We start from the raw sequence: 13,356 nt of genomic DNA on the forward strand, positions 1-13,356 counted from the left end.
TCATAAATTGTCTTTACTGGAAAAAAGCATACATGTAGCACCTATAATGAAGACATAACATCATGTTCCAGCTTCTCAAGTGTTCCTTTGACAGCAATGTACGCTTATTGAAAGTTCTTGGCTCACACTCAATATCTCTCAATATCCTCTACAGTTCCAATGGGAAATTTGCTGGAGTGAGCTAGTTCTGTTGACTCTTTTTTAATGTTTCTATTCCTTTCTTTCCAGGTTCTTTTTTCTTATATCTCTTTTATTAGTTTTTTATCCTCTTGATCTTGATTTATTGTCAGCCAACAGAGTTCCAGGGCCATGTGAAGATGATCACATCTATGAGATTTAAAGAATAATGATGTAATATTAACAGAATAAAGTCCTAATTGAGAAGAAAGTCGTGACATAGCAAGAAATCAATTGTAGTTGAACAAGAAAAATAATTATAATCGAGAATAGAGACAAAATTTGTAATTTAATTAGAAAAAACTCATAGCATTACAAGAATAAAGAAAAAAAAACATTTTCTCAGATATAACCAGGAAGGAGGACCTACTCTTGCTGGAGTACAACTATTTCTGAATCCAAAATATTGAACAGTCTCATTGTTTCTTAAGAAACAAAGATGATAACCTCATGGTTGACCAATACCAAACATTATACATTCTCGAAATGTACGACTTTTTTATTACAACTTTACTCTAATGTTACGATTTAATTATTGTAATATTGCGACTTTATTCCTGTAAATGTAAAACTTTTTTCTCATGATATTACAACTTTATTCTTGTTAAATTATGAAGTTTTTCTTATAATGGCCTGAATAAGACGGATTGACTGAATTATATTTTCCTCTTATCACTCTTATTAACACGCTTCCGCTCCCTTTTCCCCTCTTGTTTCTCTCAGATCGGCTACTGGAACGATATAGACAAACTTGTGTTGGTCCAGAATGAAAACACTTTGTCCAATGACAGCTCAGCGATGGAGAACCGCACCGTGGTCGTGACCACAATCATGGTAAAGTACCTTCTGACTGCTTTGATCTCAGTTTGGTTGTTACTGTTAAAGGGAAGCTTCACCCAAATCTCTGTCTCTCCAATTAATTCCAATAAATCACGCTGATGAAAATCTAGAGTTAATTTGCCTCGATGGCCTCACAAGATATATTCAGTGTCAGAAATCATGGGAGTGTAAAAAAGGGAGCCGGAATTTGAAAAATCAGGTTGTACTTGATGAGCTGTACAAGTTGAAGGGAGCTCTCAGAGCACACCCAGGAGGGAGTGGCACTTATCCAGCTGGAAGATTGCACTAATGTCTCATTAGAAGGCAAAACTAAAACTGACCTCAGATCACCATTTAGAAGTGACCTCAGTCCAGTCTCCTCTAATGGCTTCCCCATAGACACCGGTCTGAGGCCCAGTAATTATTCCTCCTTCCTCAAACAAGGATACAAGAAGGCTAATCGCTGGATTTGTGCACATCCTCTGCTTACATTTGATTTCACTTCACCCATCTGCAGCCTTTTTATGGTGGCCATCCCCTTCCTGTAAATGTAATCAGTCTAATTCAATTGGGCATGCAAAGTGATGCAAGTGAAAGCAACTCAAAAGACTAATTTGAGCCCAGAGATAAAAACAAGCCACAGATGCTTGAGCTTCAGCAGCTTAGCATTTTGTTTCGAGGCACATTGATTCATCCAGCAAACACATAAGTACGAACAAAATATCTAGTTGTGCTCCCTTCGGTGCCGAGACATGAACAAATATCTGAAAGATTGTTCGAAGACTTTGCTGTGTTCATAAATCAATAGACTTGAGCGCCCCTAGTGGCTAGACATGGTCAGGTGAGCACAGGGAGGAAGCATAGAGCCAGACCCAAGATGAGCAATTACAAACACTGTCAAATTTATTATTTTGTGACAAAAACCTCTTTTGAATACATGCACATTGAGTCAATACACAATACCTGTTAGAACACACGTATATGTGGCTATTTAATTTGTGTTATATTAATTTTGTGTGGTTGTAAAAGCTGAGTGTGCGAAACAATCTGACTTCGCTGTTGACATATTTCGAAGTTTGTTCCTTCCCTGTTGCTCCCCTCCCGTGTCCGTCCGTTTGTCATCTGACTTTTTTCCAACGCCGCTATGCTGTCTCTCTCTCTCTCTCTCTCACCATGTCTTGCTGTCTGTCTTTAATTCCACCCATCTCTTCAATCCCCCGCCCGCCCATCTCCCTGTTTCCCCCTCCACCTGCACATTTCTCTGTGGATGGTGACCTCAGCAGGCCTTGGCTAATGTTAGCTCAGCCGCCTCCTCCTCTTTGCAGCCTCTGATGATGAGGAAGCCTCTGCTGCGACACTGACGCCGGGGTCTGCAGACAGAGCAGAGCAACAGCCTGAAACGCAGACTCACCTGAGTCGTAAACCCTCGGGAAAGACAGAGGACAGACAGTGATAGGCTGAGTGTCTCTAAAGCGCAGAACAAGGACACTCTGTGCTCTGAGTCTTTTTTTTTTTCTTTCTCTCATAACTGCCTTTCTTTTTTTCTTGATGTATATTTTATTTGAAAAGATTATTTAAATAATTTCTCTGTTTAGAAGTGGTTTGCCATGTATTAAAACAGAATGACAATGGCACTGGGATGCCTTCCTCTCTGCGCTCAAGTCTTCAGCTCATAACTAAAGCACAGCTGGACGAGAGCTCTGCGTGGGATGCTGTGGCAAAATCACCGGACCATTGGACATCCCTGTTCATTCATATTGTACTCTTTCTGAGGACACCGCAATCACCACAATATTCTCTGGCACTCTACAGAACACCTACAGGAGAAATGACCTCACCAACATTTATATTGTGTCTTCTGGTCAGTCCTGCAGCCCTCACTTTACTGCTCTCCCTCCTCCTTTATCTTTCTGCTCCGTCACCCTGTAAATTTGCTCCATCATGTCTACTCAGTCAACTTTTCTCTGCACTGTGTTTCAGCCTCTCTGAGAGGTTTTCTAAATGCAAACATCTGGATGGAAGGGTATAATTGAAGAAGTTCTTTTATTTTCAGTTATTAAACACTAGTGCCATCACTCTAAAGCATAATCACAGCCTGCATCAGGAAGATTTGAATTTTGACATTAAAATGACACAATTTAACACTGACATTGTCATTTTATAAACATTAAAGGTATGAAAGTTAAGTTATGTTCAAAAACCCTCCTGAAATACACATTGATGTGACAGTCTCACCCAAATGTAGGTCGTTCATGCAGGCAGGCTCTTAAGCCTTCATTCAATAAGTCATCTACACATGTACAGCACATTACACACACATGCACACTCACACAAGTGAAGCCAGTGTGAGCAAATTGCATTGACAGGAATTGGTTGTTAAGCCCTTGGACATTTACCTTCACTGACGTACACTTGCTGGTCTTGTTAACGCTCAACAAAGCCCCCCCGAGGATTTGACAATCTTTTGTTTATTTTACTCTGGTCTTAGTTTGCTGCCTCTTAAAAATGCTCCTTTATTATTGTGTTTAATTGGCTTAGGTAATATTAAATTAAACCTATTGACCTTAGCTCAATCAGTTGGATTAGTCTTTAAACTTGCCCCCCTGGTGTATTTATAAACGAGGGGTCAATGTTTATCCTCCTCAAAGCTCTTCATGAGGATCAGGACAAAAGGTTCAGATGTGATACAGGAATGTGAGAGTTTAGCCCATCCAGACCTGGTATTAACATCCATCCTGAGAGATCCGATCAAAAGTGATCAGCTGAGTAGACACTTCTTCACAATGATCGTAAACTACAGGCCTGACATATGAATGTAGGAGCAGAGATATGACACAAAATGTGAATGAAAGATCAGAATATAATTAACAGTGTATCAAGTGTGAATTACTGTAAAAATACACATAAAATATGAGGAGCACTGAAATCATAATGATAAAATTGTTAGTGAAGCTCTTTCGAGCGACATGTGACATTGTGGCCTTGGACGCATTTGTATTTGCACATCAAAAAGAAAGAGGCCAGATGTTTCCACCAGACCACCTTCAGATGTGGGTGTCTGACTGACACTTCAACTTCCTGTGGCCAATAACGGATTAGCTATACCTACTTCAGATTGTAAATATCTTATCTTATCGTCCAAATTGCATAATCCTTTTATTGAGCTTACAAAATATTGCACAATCCCTTTTCTAGTGTTAATTATTTTTTTTATTTTTTTCTTTATGCTTGCACAAAACCGACCACAGTAAATTCCTTGTATGTGTAAACCTATTTGGCAAAAAACCCTGATTTTGATTCTGAGTGATCGGCTCTCAGGACCCATTTGGGTGCGTTCAGACCTGCACTTAGCTCTGACCACTTCAGGACACATTTTAACATGTGAAAGCGGTCAAAATGAACAATTCTTCTGGAAATGTTGGCTTTGGAAAAGATATTTATCAAATCCAACTTGAATTGTGACTAACACAAATTATTGTAGATGCTGGTTTACTGGTTGATCGATTGAGCAGGTGCAGACTCTCTCAAATCATTGGCTAAACTGCCATCCAGGCGTGTTTTTGGTCGGCTGGTTCGTTACCTGGTTCGCTGACTTGCTCAGCAGCTAACTGGCCTGTTACTGGCTTTGTGTCTGTGTAGCTGGGTGTAATTGGCAGGTTGACTCAGTGACCAGCAGACTGTGCAGTGAACTGCCTGACTGACTTGTTGACTGACTGACCTTTACGGCTGAGTAGGCCACACGTGTGACTGGATACGATGATGTACTGTAATTTGCAGTAATTAGTGAATGAATGAAGTGATTGACCGACTAAAACATGGCCGTGACTAACCGACTGCCTGGCGGGCCTCTCCGGCCATCTCGAAGAATGCTCGCAGGCTGATTAAACGTCTCGGTGGCTGGCACACTCGTCCTGTGACGGTCTGGCTTTTTAAACGCTACACTGATTGAGTGATGGCAGCCTGAATCAATGACTGGACCATGAGGTGACTGCCCAGTTGGATGCCTGTCCTTTTTTCACTGGCTCACTTATTGGCTTACATAGCAAGTCCTGTCTGCCTCTTTGGCTCCAGTGTGAAGTGTTTCATGTCTTATCAGCTCCAACCATTTGCTTCTACAAAGCTGTTCTCCCTCTTCCACCCACCCATTTCCCCTCTTTTCAGCCCCTCTCTCTCCCTTTCTCTCCATTTTAAGTTCTCTCCATCCCTTTATCTCTCCTTCTCACCCCTCCCTTTTTACTGTTTCTATCTACTATTCAGCCTGTAGCTATCTCTGTCTGTATTCTGATCTGCTCCTTCAGTGTTCTTCTATAGTTTCACGCTGCCAAACCGCCATGCATCCCTCTCGCCAGTTGATTTTCCACCTTTCCTTCCCTTTCTTTTCCTTTCAACTACCTGATCTTGCTCCTATTTTCTCTCCCCTTTTCACCTTCCATTTTTCTGCAATGCCCAGACTCATGATTCATGATTATCATGATGCTTTCTTTACCAGCAGTAACATCAGGCACTATCATCCAGTGCACACACGCACACGCACACAAACACTATATTGGCATTACTACCACCACACTGAGGCAAAAGCGTCTGGGGCAAACTGATAACACACCTTAAGAAGGCTCTAAAGGGAAACCGTGCCACTGTTGGCTGAGTTCCCATTGGTATGTGTGTGTTTGTGTGTGTCTGTTTAGTTGCTTACATAATACTAAATTAAGTCAACAAAGCAGGCGGCTCTGATTTCAAACACTTGACCTTATAAGACGATAAACCAGAGGGTAATTTAATGGAGGAGGAGGAGGGAGTGGAGTTGGCTACATTGTCCTTGTTAACAGAAATTAAGGAAATGATTCCCCGTGAGAATTAGTGCTTTAAGATGAAAAATTAAGTAAAAAAAAAAGCACTTACAAATTTTAATGGCATAGTCCCTGATATGACAACCTCCCGCTGTAGGATCCAGTCAGGTAGTTAGAATGTGTGGAAGTAAATAATCAATACACAACAGCTGTTTGTGCTTCTTAACAGGAGCTTGACAAAATGTCATCATCGGGGTTCATGAGTGATCATCTAAAGGAATCATTCAACAGTTTAGTTATTCACATTCTTGCCAAGGGTTTAATGAGCAGATCAATACCACTGTCACATCTGTCTATTTAGTAAGAAGCCATCAGTTGGTTAGCTTAGCTCTGCCAGAAGACTGGAAACAGGCGGGCTCCGACCAAATGCAAACAACAATCTTCTATTTTGTATTATTGTATACGCTGAAATATACATCAAACCTATCTTAATGTGGAGAAGGGATATCATGCAGACTTATTGCAAAACCTCACAACGGTGCAAAGATATTCCATACAAAAGTTTTTGATTAATCTTCATCTATGAAACCAATCAGAGAAACGCCAAAATCAGAGAGGTGGGAGTTCAGGGCTGTCAGTCAATATGTGAACACACTTTCAGTCCATACTGCTCTCGTATAAGATAGGAGCAAAGACTTCAGATGTTTGTCTGTTAAGACTGATTCATGCTGCCTTCATGTACAAAAAGAGATGTGTCCGTTTCAATCGATGTGATTGTCACTACCATACCTCTATGAGTCCTTTACGTTGGCATGGTTGTTGAGCAATACATCCAGTAGAGGGCAGTGCAGAGTTTCTGACACCAACAAACATCGCGACAGTGAAATAAAAGGTAAAAGCGATCCAACTTACCCACTCGCAAAGTGTCCCTTCTGAACATTCAGCCATTGTAGACATTTCTTCCTTGTGTCCTGCGATTGTCTTGCTTGAACTGTTGGATACACTGCCCCCCCATGATTACCAGTGGTACTGCTCCGTTTTGTCCGTCGGTATTGACACAAAGCGCCGTGTGTTTGAGTGATAAACTAAGATAAACATCTCAGAGACAAATCTCAGAGAAGTATTGATCTTCTCATTTACCACCCAGAAATTATTATCATGCACCCTATATTATGTATTGTATATTTTAAAGGGTGAGAATTTTTGAATTAATTTACAGTGAATGAGATGATTGAATAAAGTGCTGATCTTCTCTATCCATCTTATGGGTTGATAAAAATGTCTGTACAAAGTTGGATTAAAGTCTCTGTTTAAAATGGCACCAGATTCTTGAATTTCTATTTCACTGGATCCAAAACGCACCTGCACTGTACCGCAGCATTTTAATCAGTTTCAGTAATTGTAATCTTGTCCATCTGGTTACAGTTCATTCTTTTTGTAATCTAAGAGTTTTAATTTACTTTTATTTTGTGGCAGGTTTCTGTATAACCTTTGACTTTGTGTCTAAATGGAGTTATTTCCATATAAGCATGCGACAGATATTACAGGCAGCTTGGTGTTATTCATCTGAAGCAATGCACCAAATGATCTCTGCCATAAATGAAGCCTTCAGGCATATTTCCACACACATTGTAACGTCACATTTCTATCAATAATATGTGTTGTGTCCCTCAGCAGCTGAGTTTATGATTGCAAAAAATAACACAGATGATGATTAAAAACGAAAGAGGTGTATATGTACAATGTTGAGGTTACAACTCATCTCATCTGTATTGTACTTTAAGGCTATTATTATTACAATCTTAATGTCTTTAGTTTGTATCTCTGCTACAGAGAAGTCTTGGTGACTGTGTTAACAGAGTGAATTTACTTGAAACTGTTTTGCTGTTCATTAACACTATGATTCATGTTGAGTCAATGTAACGAGCCCCCCGGGACCTGCTAATGTCTCTGATAATGACATTTTTAAAGGAAATGCTCTTTATTTTCTGACAGTAAAAACATTTCTTTTTTTTTTTGCATTTGATGACGATGATGATGATGATTGTTCTGTGCAGCATAAATTAAGAGCTGAACTATTATTTGTATTTATAATATAGTGAGACATTTGCATGTTTTTGTTTGTTTTGAAATTTGTCTGTTTCTTTGACATGTAAATGTATGATTTTCTTTTGCACTTAACAAATAAATGTTTTACCACTGCTGGGATTGCGGACTAACACTTAAAAATGGTTCACTGCAGCTAACAAACCATTTAAATGAGGAAAAGTACATTTGTTGAAAAATAATGCTGCACTTTTTTATGATTTTGAAACTAGAATTAGCCATGTACATCAGGTATAATGTGTACCATGTTCACGTCTTAGTTTGTTGTCAGCATGCTAAAATATGAGTAAAAGTACATTAGTAGAAGTTTAGTAGTAGAAGTACCTCTATGTGATTAAATCATCTTACATCTGGGTACATGTAAATCTATTGAATAATGATGTAGATGTTGAAGAAAATTCTCCACATTTATCTATTAGTCATACACGAGTAGGAAGGAAATTGTTTTATTTGAAGATCTTTGTTTACTACAGAAAATAGATCAATTCCTAAATCCAGCTTCCCTCTGTAGGTCTTGTTTGTATTGATCACATTCCATTGTATGGCTTTTTAATCCGTCTGCCTGTCTCTGCCAATCGACACATGCTTTCAGTGTGATTCACTTTGGAGGTTTACCGTTACCTCTGTGAGAGTAACGTTAATACTCACCTGACACCTTTTAAAACACGTCAGTGTAAAAATCCTCTTTGATTCCACTGTCCACTTTCAAATGTGAACCAATTTCCCTACACGAAGAATTCATTACAAAATATGTTATCGTTTTTATTGTGTTTCATGATCTTCATAAACAGTTTCATAGCTTGGGAGGGTTTGATGATATAAATAAAGCCTGCTTGATTAATTAGATGAGATTAGTCTTTGATTAAAAAGGGTTTGAAAGCATTTTAATGGGCTTGGTTTCAGTTGGATTACAGGGTGAGCAGCTTCAGGCATAATACCATAACTCACTGCGGCGGATGGATACGCTGTCACTCAAAGCGCTTTCTCCTTTTCCTCTTTTTCCTCCCGCTGCTGTAATGTGTGGGCATGATTCTCTGTCATCGTGCACATGCTTGTGTCTTTGTGTGTCATCATTAATGCACTCACCGTTTCACTAGACAGCATTAAAGCCTTTCTTTGCTTTCATCCCATGCACAGATTTCATTCTAAATCATTCTACCTCTTGCCACACGTTTCCATAGCAGTAGTCCTCCTTACATTTTCTTTCATGTTTTTCCTCTCTCTCTTGTACATTTTTCTCTTTTCAGCGTGTCAGGTGAAGGTCCCAGTGGAGCCATGTTGAGTCAGACAAAGGCATTGGCCCTGGAAGTCAGAAATACAGGATATAAAACTAAATCTACCCCAGACTTGTTCTCTTAAAAATCAGCTTTAATATTTGTTTCCCCATTTTATAAACTGTGCAACTGTTTCTATCAAGTTTTCGTGGCTGTTTTCCTGACAAGATAATTCACCTAAAGAGACCTATCTCCTTTAACAGCTTAAAACATTGGAAACGTAATGTATAATGTGTGACCTTTAGATTATCTCCTGATAATGTACATGTGTATTTTTGAGTTGTAATGTTTATTGTTTGGTTTCCTGTTTCATTTCCCTCTTTTTCTCTTGAATTCCATCTGCAAGAAACTGAGCTCCTCTTGATAAGTTGTTTTCTTTTAATAATTGCTGTCATGTTCCTCCAAACAGATATGTCTTTCTCCCCTTATGCTGCTTTTGTAGGAGGGTCCCTACGTGATGCTGAAGAAGAACTGGGAGCTTTACGAAGGCAACGACCAGTTCGAGGGATACTGCGTGGACTTGGCTTCGGAGATCGCCAAACACATCGGAATCAAATACAAGATCTCGATCGTACCAGACGGGAAATATGGAGCCAGAGATCCGGAGACGAAGATATGGAACGGCATGGTTGGGGAGCTTGTGTATGGGGTAAGTTTGGATGGAAAACATTTGGACTTATATTGTATATACTATTCTACAAATTTGTCTCTCACTCAAATGTTAATCATTCATTATTTATCTAATCCAGACTACTTATATATAATTATATCAGGAGCTCTCAAATCCCAATATGATGCCTTCAAATTCCTTATTTATGTATTTTAATTCAACTCAGCCTCAGTTTATTTATAGTGCACATCAACCAAAGAGTTCCTGGCAGACTTAACAGGATAATGTTCATTACAAACATTGTACACAACTTAAGAACCTCTCATGTCTCAGTACACACGCAGACAGAATTCCAAACCCACAGGTAAGAATGTCACTGGACACCAAGATTACGACATTAACCCGATTACGACAATAGTCTGAATAAGAAACTGTCACAGAGTTTCCTGATTACCTTAACCTGAATAAGGTCATACTTGGAATATAGTATTCTGACCTTAGTCGCATTATGCAGACATGTATGCGTCTTACTCACAATATGCCTTTGGTTTAATTGTCTGACGTAATGTTGACATGAGCCAGACGATGCTCTTGTAACATAAAAACTAATATGAAAACACAACATTTAGCTTGAGGTTACACATTAAGAAATTGAATACAACAACAACAATAACAGAATTTATGTTAATAGTTGTCATTGAGCATTAATCAGTTGAATGTTCTTCAGCTCAGTTAAAAAAAAGTATTTCATCATCAAAATAGTCTTATTTCAGTGAACTTCAGTTGTCTTAAAGATGAATCCAGCTATTTTTTCGGCATTGTTGATTTGGTAAACCCAATTTGTTTCTAAATGTTGTTGCCGCCCCACCTGAAAATTGGTCAAATCTGTAGTTAAATTAGCAGGCCTACTATATGGGCAGTTGTGGACCAAGGGGTTGAGAGGGTTGTCCACTAAACAGAACGTCAGCAGTCCGATCCTCAGTTCCTGGGCTGACAGTGAATGATGTGTGATTGAAAAAGCACTGCGTATAGAAGAGTTGTATGAATGTGTGTAAATAGGTGAATGTTCTTTGCACTTAAAGCCCTTTGAGTCACGGATAAGACTGAAAAATCTCTATACAGATAATTTATTGTAGTGTAAGAGAGGATAACTGGTTCATATGACCAAACACTGTTATGTTCTCCTTTACAGACACATCACACATTTCTGGGCAAAAATATCAGTTAGGCTCAAAATTTCGCACTTAGACCATAAACCTATCTGGAGCTCTGCGTCTCCTTAGTTCCCACGTCAGTCTCCTTCTGAGTGGCTCTATCTAGACGCCTACTCTTTATTTCTTGAGAATTTGGCGAGCTTGCTAATTATGCCGCCGTTGACGTCCCATGCACGTCCTGCAGATTTCACATCGCTGTCTCGATGCAAACTTTATCAACATGCAGAGGGCAGCATCAGTCTGCGTTTAGCGGGAAGCTGAAAGCGGAGACGCTGCTGCAGAACAGACCGAAGCGACAGAATCAATTAGCCTCCAGAATGTGTGTAGTGGAAGGTGACACAGCAGAACCGCTGCATTGACTAATCAGGTTTGATTTGTTCCAAACACCCGCAGCCCTTTGCAACGACTCCTGCCACAGTGAGGAGATCTCTGCTCTTTATCCTTTGCATCTCTTCACAGTCGCTTTTATGTATTTGTCCCTTTCTCTCTGTTTATCTTTGTGGCTTTCTTCTCCTTCTCTTTCAAGTTGAGTAACATTCGCCTCTCGCTTTGCAACTCAAATTTATTTCATCTATTTCTCTCGTGCATTGTGGATTTTTTTCCTATATCTTCCTCTGCCTTCTCCTTCCCTTTTTCTTTTCCATATCTCTTCTGATTTCCTTGTCATTCTTATGTTGTTTATCCTCCTTGCATCTTCACTTGTAGCGGAGGATGTTATTTGATATGCTGTTTGTGCACCCTCTTTTACCGATAACACTACAGACGTTGTTTAGACACACTTAGCTACTCAGAAACAGATACTCAGTCTGCTGAATGAATAATGTTTTGGACTTGCAGATTTTTGCTAGTGTGTGCGCACACATGCAAATGCTGACTGATTGATATTCAGGCCATGTCCTACTACGTATGAATTACTTCCCTCTCATTCTACTGGTTTTCACTGCTGCTTCGCTCTCTCTTTCAACAAGTCCAAATTTCAATAATCTCCCCCTTGTTCTCTCACCCCCATGCACCAATCCGCTTTCTTTGCCTCCCCTCTTTCTTCCCCTCTGTCGCTCCTGCTTTAAACTCCACTCATCCTATAGTGATCCTGTCTACTATACCTGCCCTTTTGTGTTTCAATTTCCTCCTCCTTCCTTTATCTTTCTCCCCAGACTCTCACCTTGTTCAGAAAAAAAAGAGTTCACACACAGTTCCCGCTCACCTGTTTTACATGAAGTTGCTGCAAATTTACTGCACTTAAAATAATGTGCATACTTTCCTCCCTTCTTGTTATTTGCAGAAAGCAGAAATCGCTGTTGCCCCGCTGACCATCACTCTGGTGAGAGAAGAAGTGATTGACTTCTCGAAGCCCTTCATGTCTCTGGGTATATCCATCATGATCAAGAAGCCCCAAAAGTCCAAACCGGGTGTTTTCTCCTTCCTGGACCCGCTGGCCTACGAGATCTGGATGTGCATAGTGTTCGCATACATTGGAGTCAGTGTTGTGCTGTTTTTGGTGAGTGATCATTCAAAACCGAGGTCCGAGGTCGAGCTGGGTTGTGGGATTGTGACATGTGGAAGAAGTTTGTTATTAAAAGCTTGTCTTTCCCTGGAATTCCAAAAGTGTTTTTTAAATGCAGTGCTGGGAGGCGGAGCTAAGACACTCCTTAACCCCCAAATGTCCCCATAAATGTCGTAATGTAAAAACATCCCAAACGGTTGACTCTATGTAAGCATTGGCCCTGCAAGGTCCGAGACGGTTTGAAACACTAGATGGCATTATTAGCCATATTCAACCCGTAAATGTAAATTTATTTATAGATTTAGTTGTAAATATTATTTTAAAACCAGGAACTTATATATTTCCTCAAATAGCACTCATATAATATAGGTTACAACTCAGAAAACACATTTAAATGTACAGTTTCACTTTAACTTCCAGGGTAAACAATTATACAGAGCCAGTGAACTACATCATGTGAACATTTCTGAGACTTTTCTGGTGCTATAATAACTTAGTGCTGATAAATCTTGATCTGATAAAACACTGCCTGTATGTAGGAAATATTAAAACCTCCAATTATGCATTTAAAGCAGTTAACATCTTTTCAAGCATGGTGGCATTGTCTTGATCCCCCCAGCCGACAGAGAGTGTCGGCATATTCAAGATTCAAACACTACTTATCTACAGCACTAACAAGAAATTTACCCTCTGTGGGTTTCTTTGCATTATTAAGCTGTTACGATTATTGCTGAGATAATGTCTCCCACTGTTTTTATGCTTCTCTCAGTATAAGATGTTAAATTGATTTCAATTTGCTTTCTATACACCTGCACATGTCTTTTTTACTCTTATAGACTTCTAAATGGTCCAAATCCTTTTTATT

General features: G+C 39.5%; 1 protein-coding gene across 5 annotated transcripts in view; it reads left to right on the forward strand.

Annotated features, from left to right (window-relative positions):
* Window positions 1-13,356, forward strand: part of gria4a (glutamate receptor, ionotropic, AMPA 4a) — a 107,657-nt gene that overhangs the window by 62,058 nt on the left and 32,243 nt on the right. For 4 of the 5 annotated variants that reach the window (XM_035154782.2, XM_035154783.2, XM_035154785.2 and 1 more), the window contains exons 10-12: window positions 901-1,011; window positions 9,606-9,812; window positions 12,270-12,485. In XM_035154782.2, coding sequence (XP_035010673.1) covers window positions 901-1,011; window positions 9,606-9,812; window positions 12,270-12,485 — 534 coding nt within the window. Of the gene's footprint in view, window positions 1-900; window positions 1,012-2,321; window positions 6,859-9,605; window positions 9,813-12,269; window positions 12,486-13,356 lie in introns of those variants that run through there. The other variant, XM_035154788.2, reaches the window with a different exon arrangement.

Source organism: Hippoglossus stenolepis, chromosome 4 (assembly GCF_022539355.2).
Source record: "Hippoglossus stenolepis isolate QCI-W04-F060 chromosome 4, HSTE1.2, whole genome shotgun sequence".
In the NCBI taxonomy this organism is placed as follows: domain Eukaryota; kingdom Metazoa; phylum Chordata; class Actinopteri; order Pleuronectiformes; family Pleuronectidae; genus Hippoglossus; species Hippoglossus stenolepis.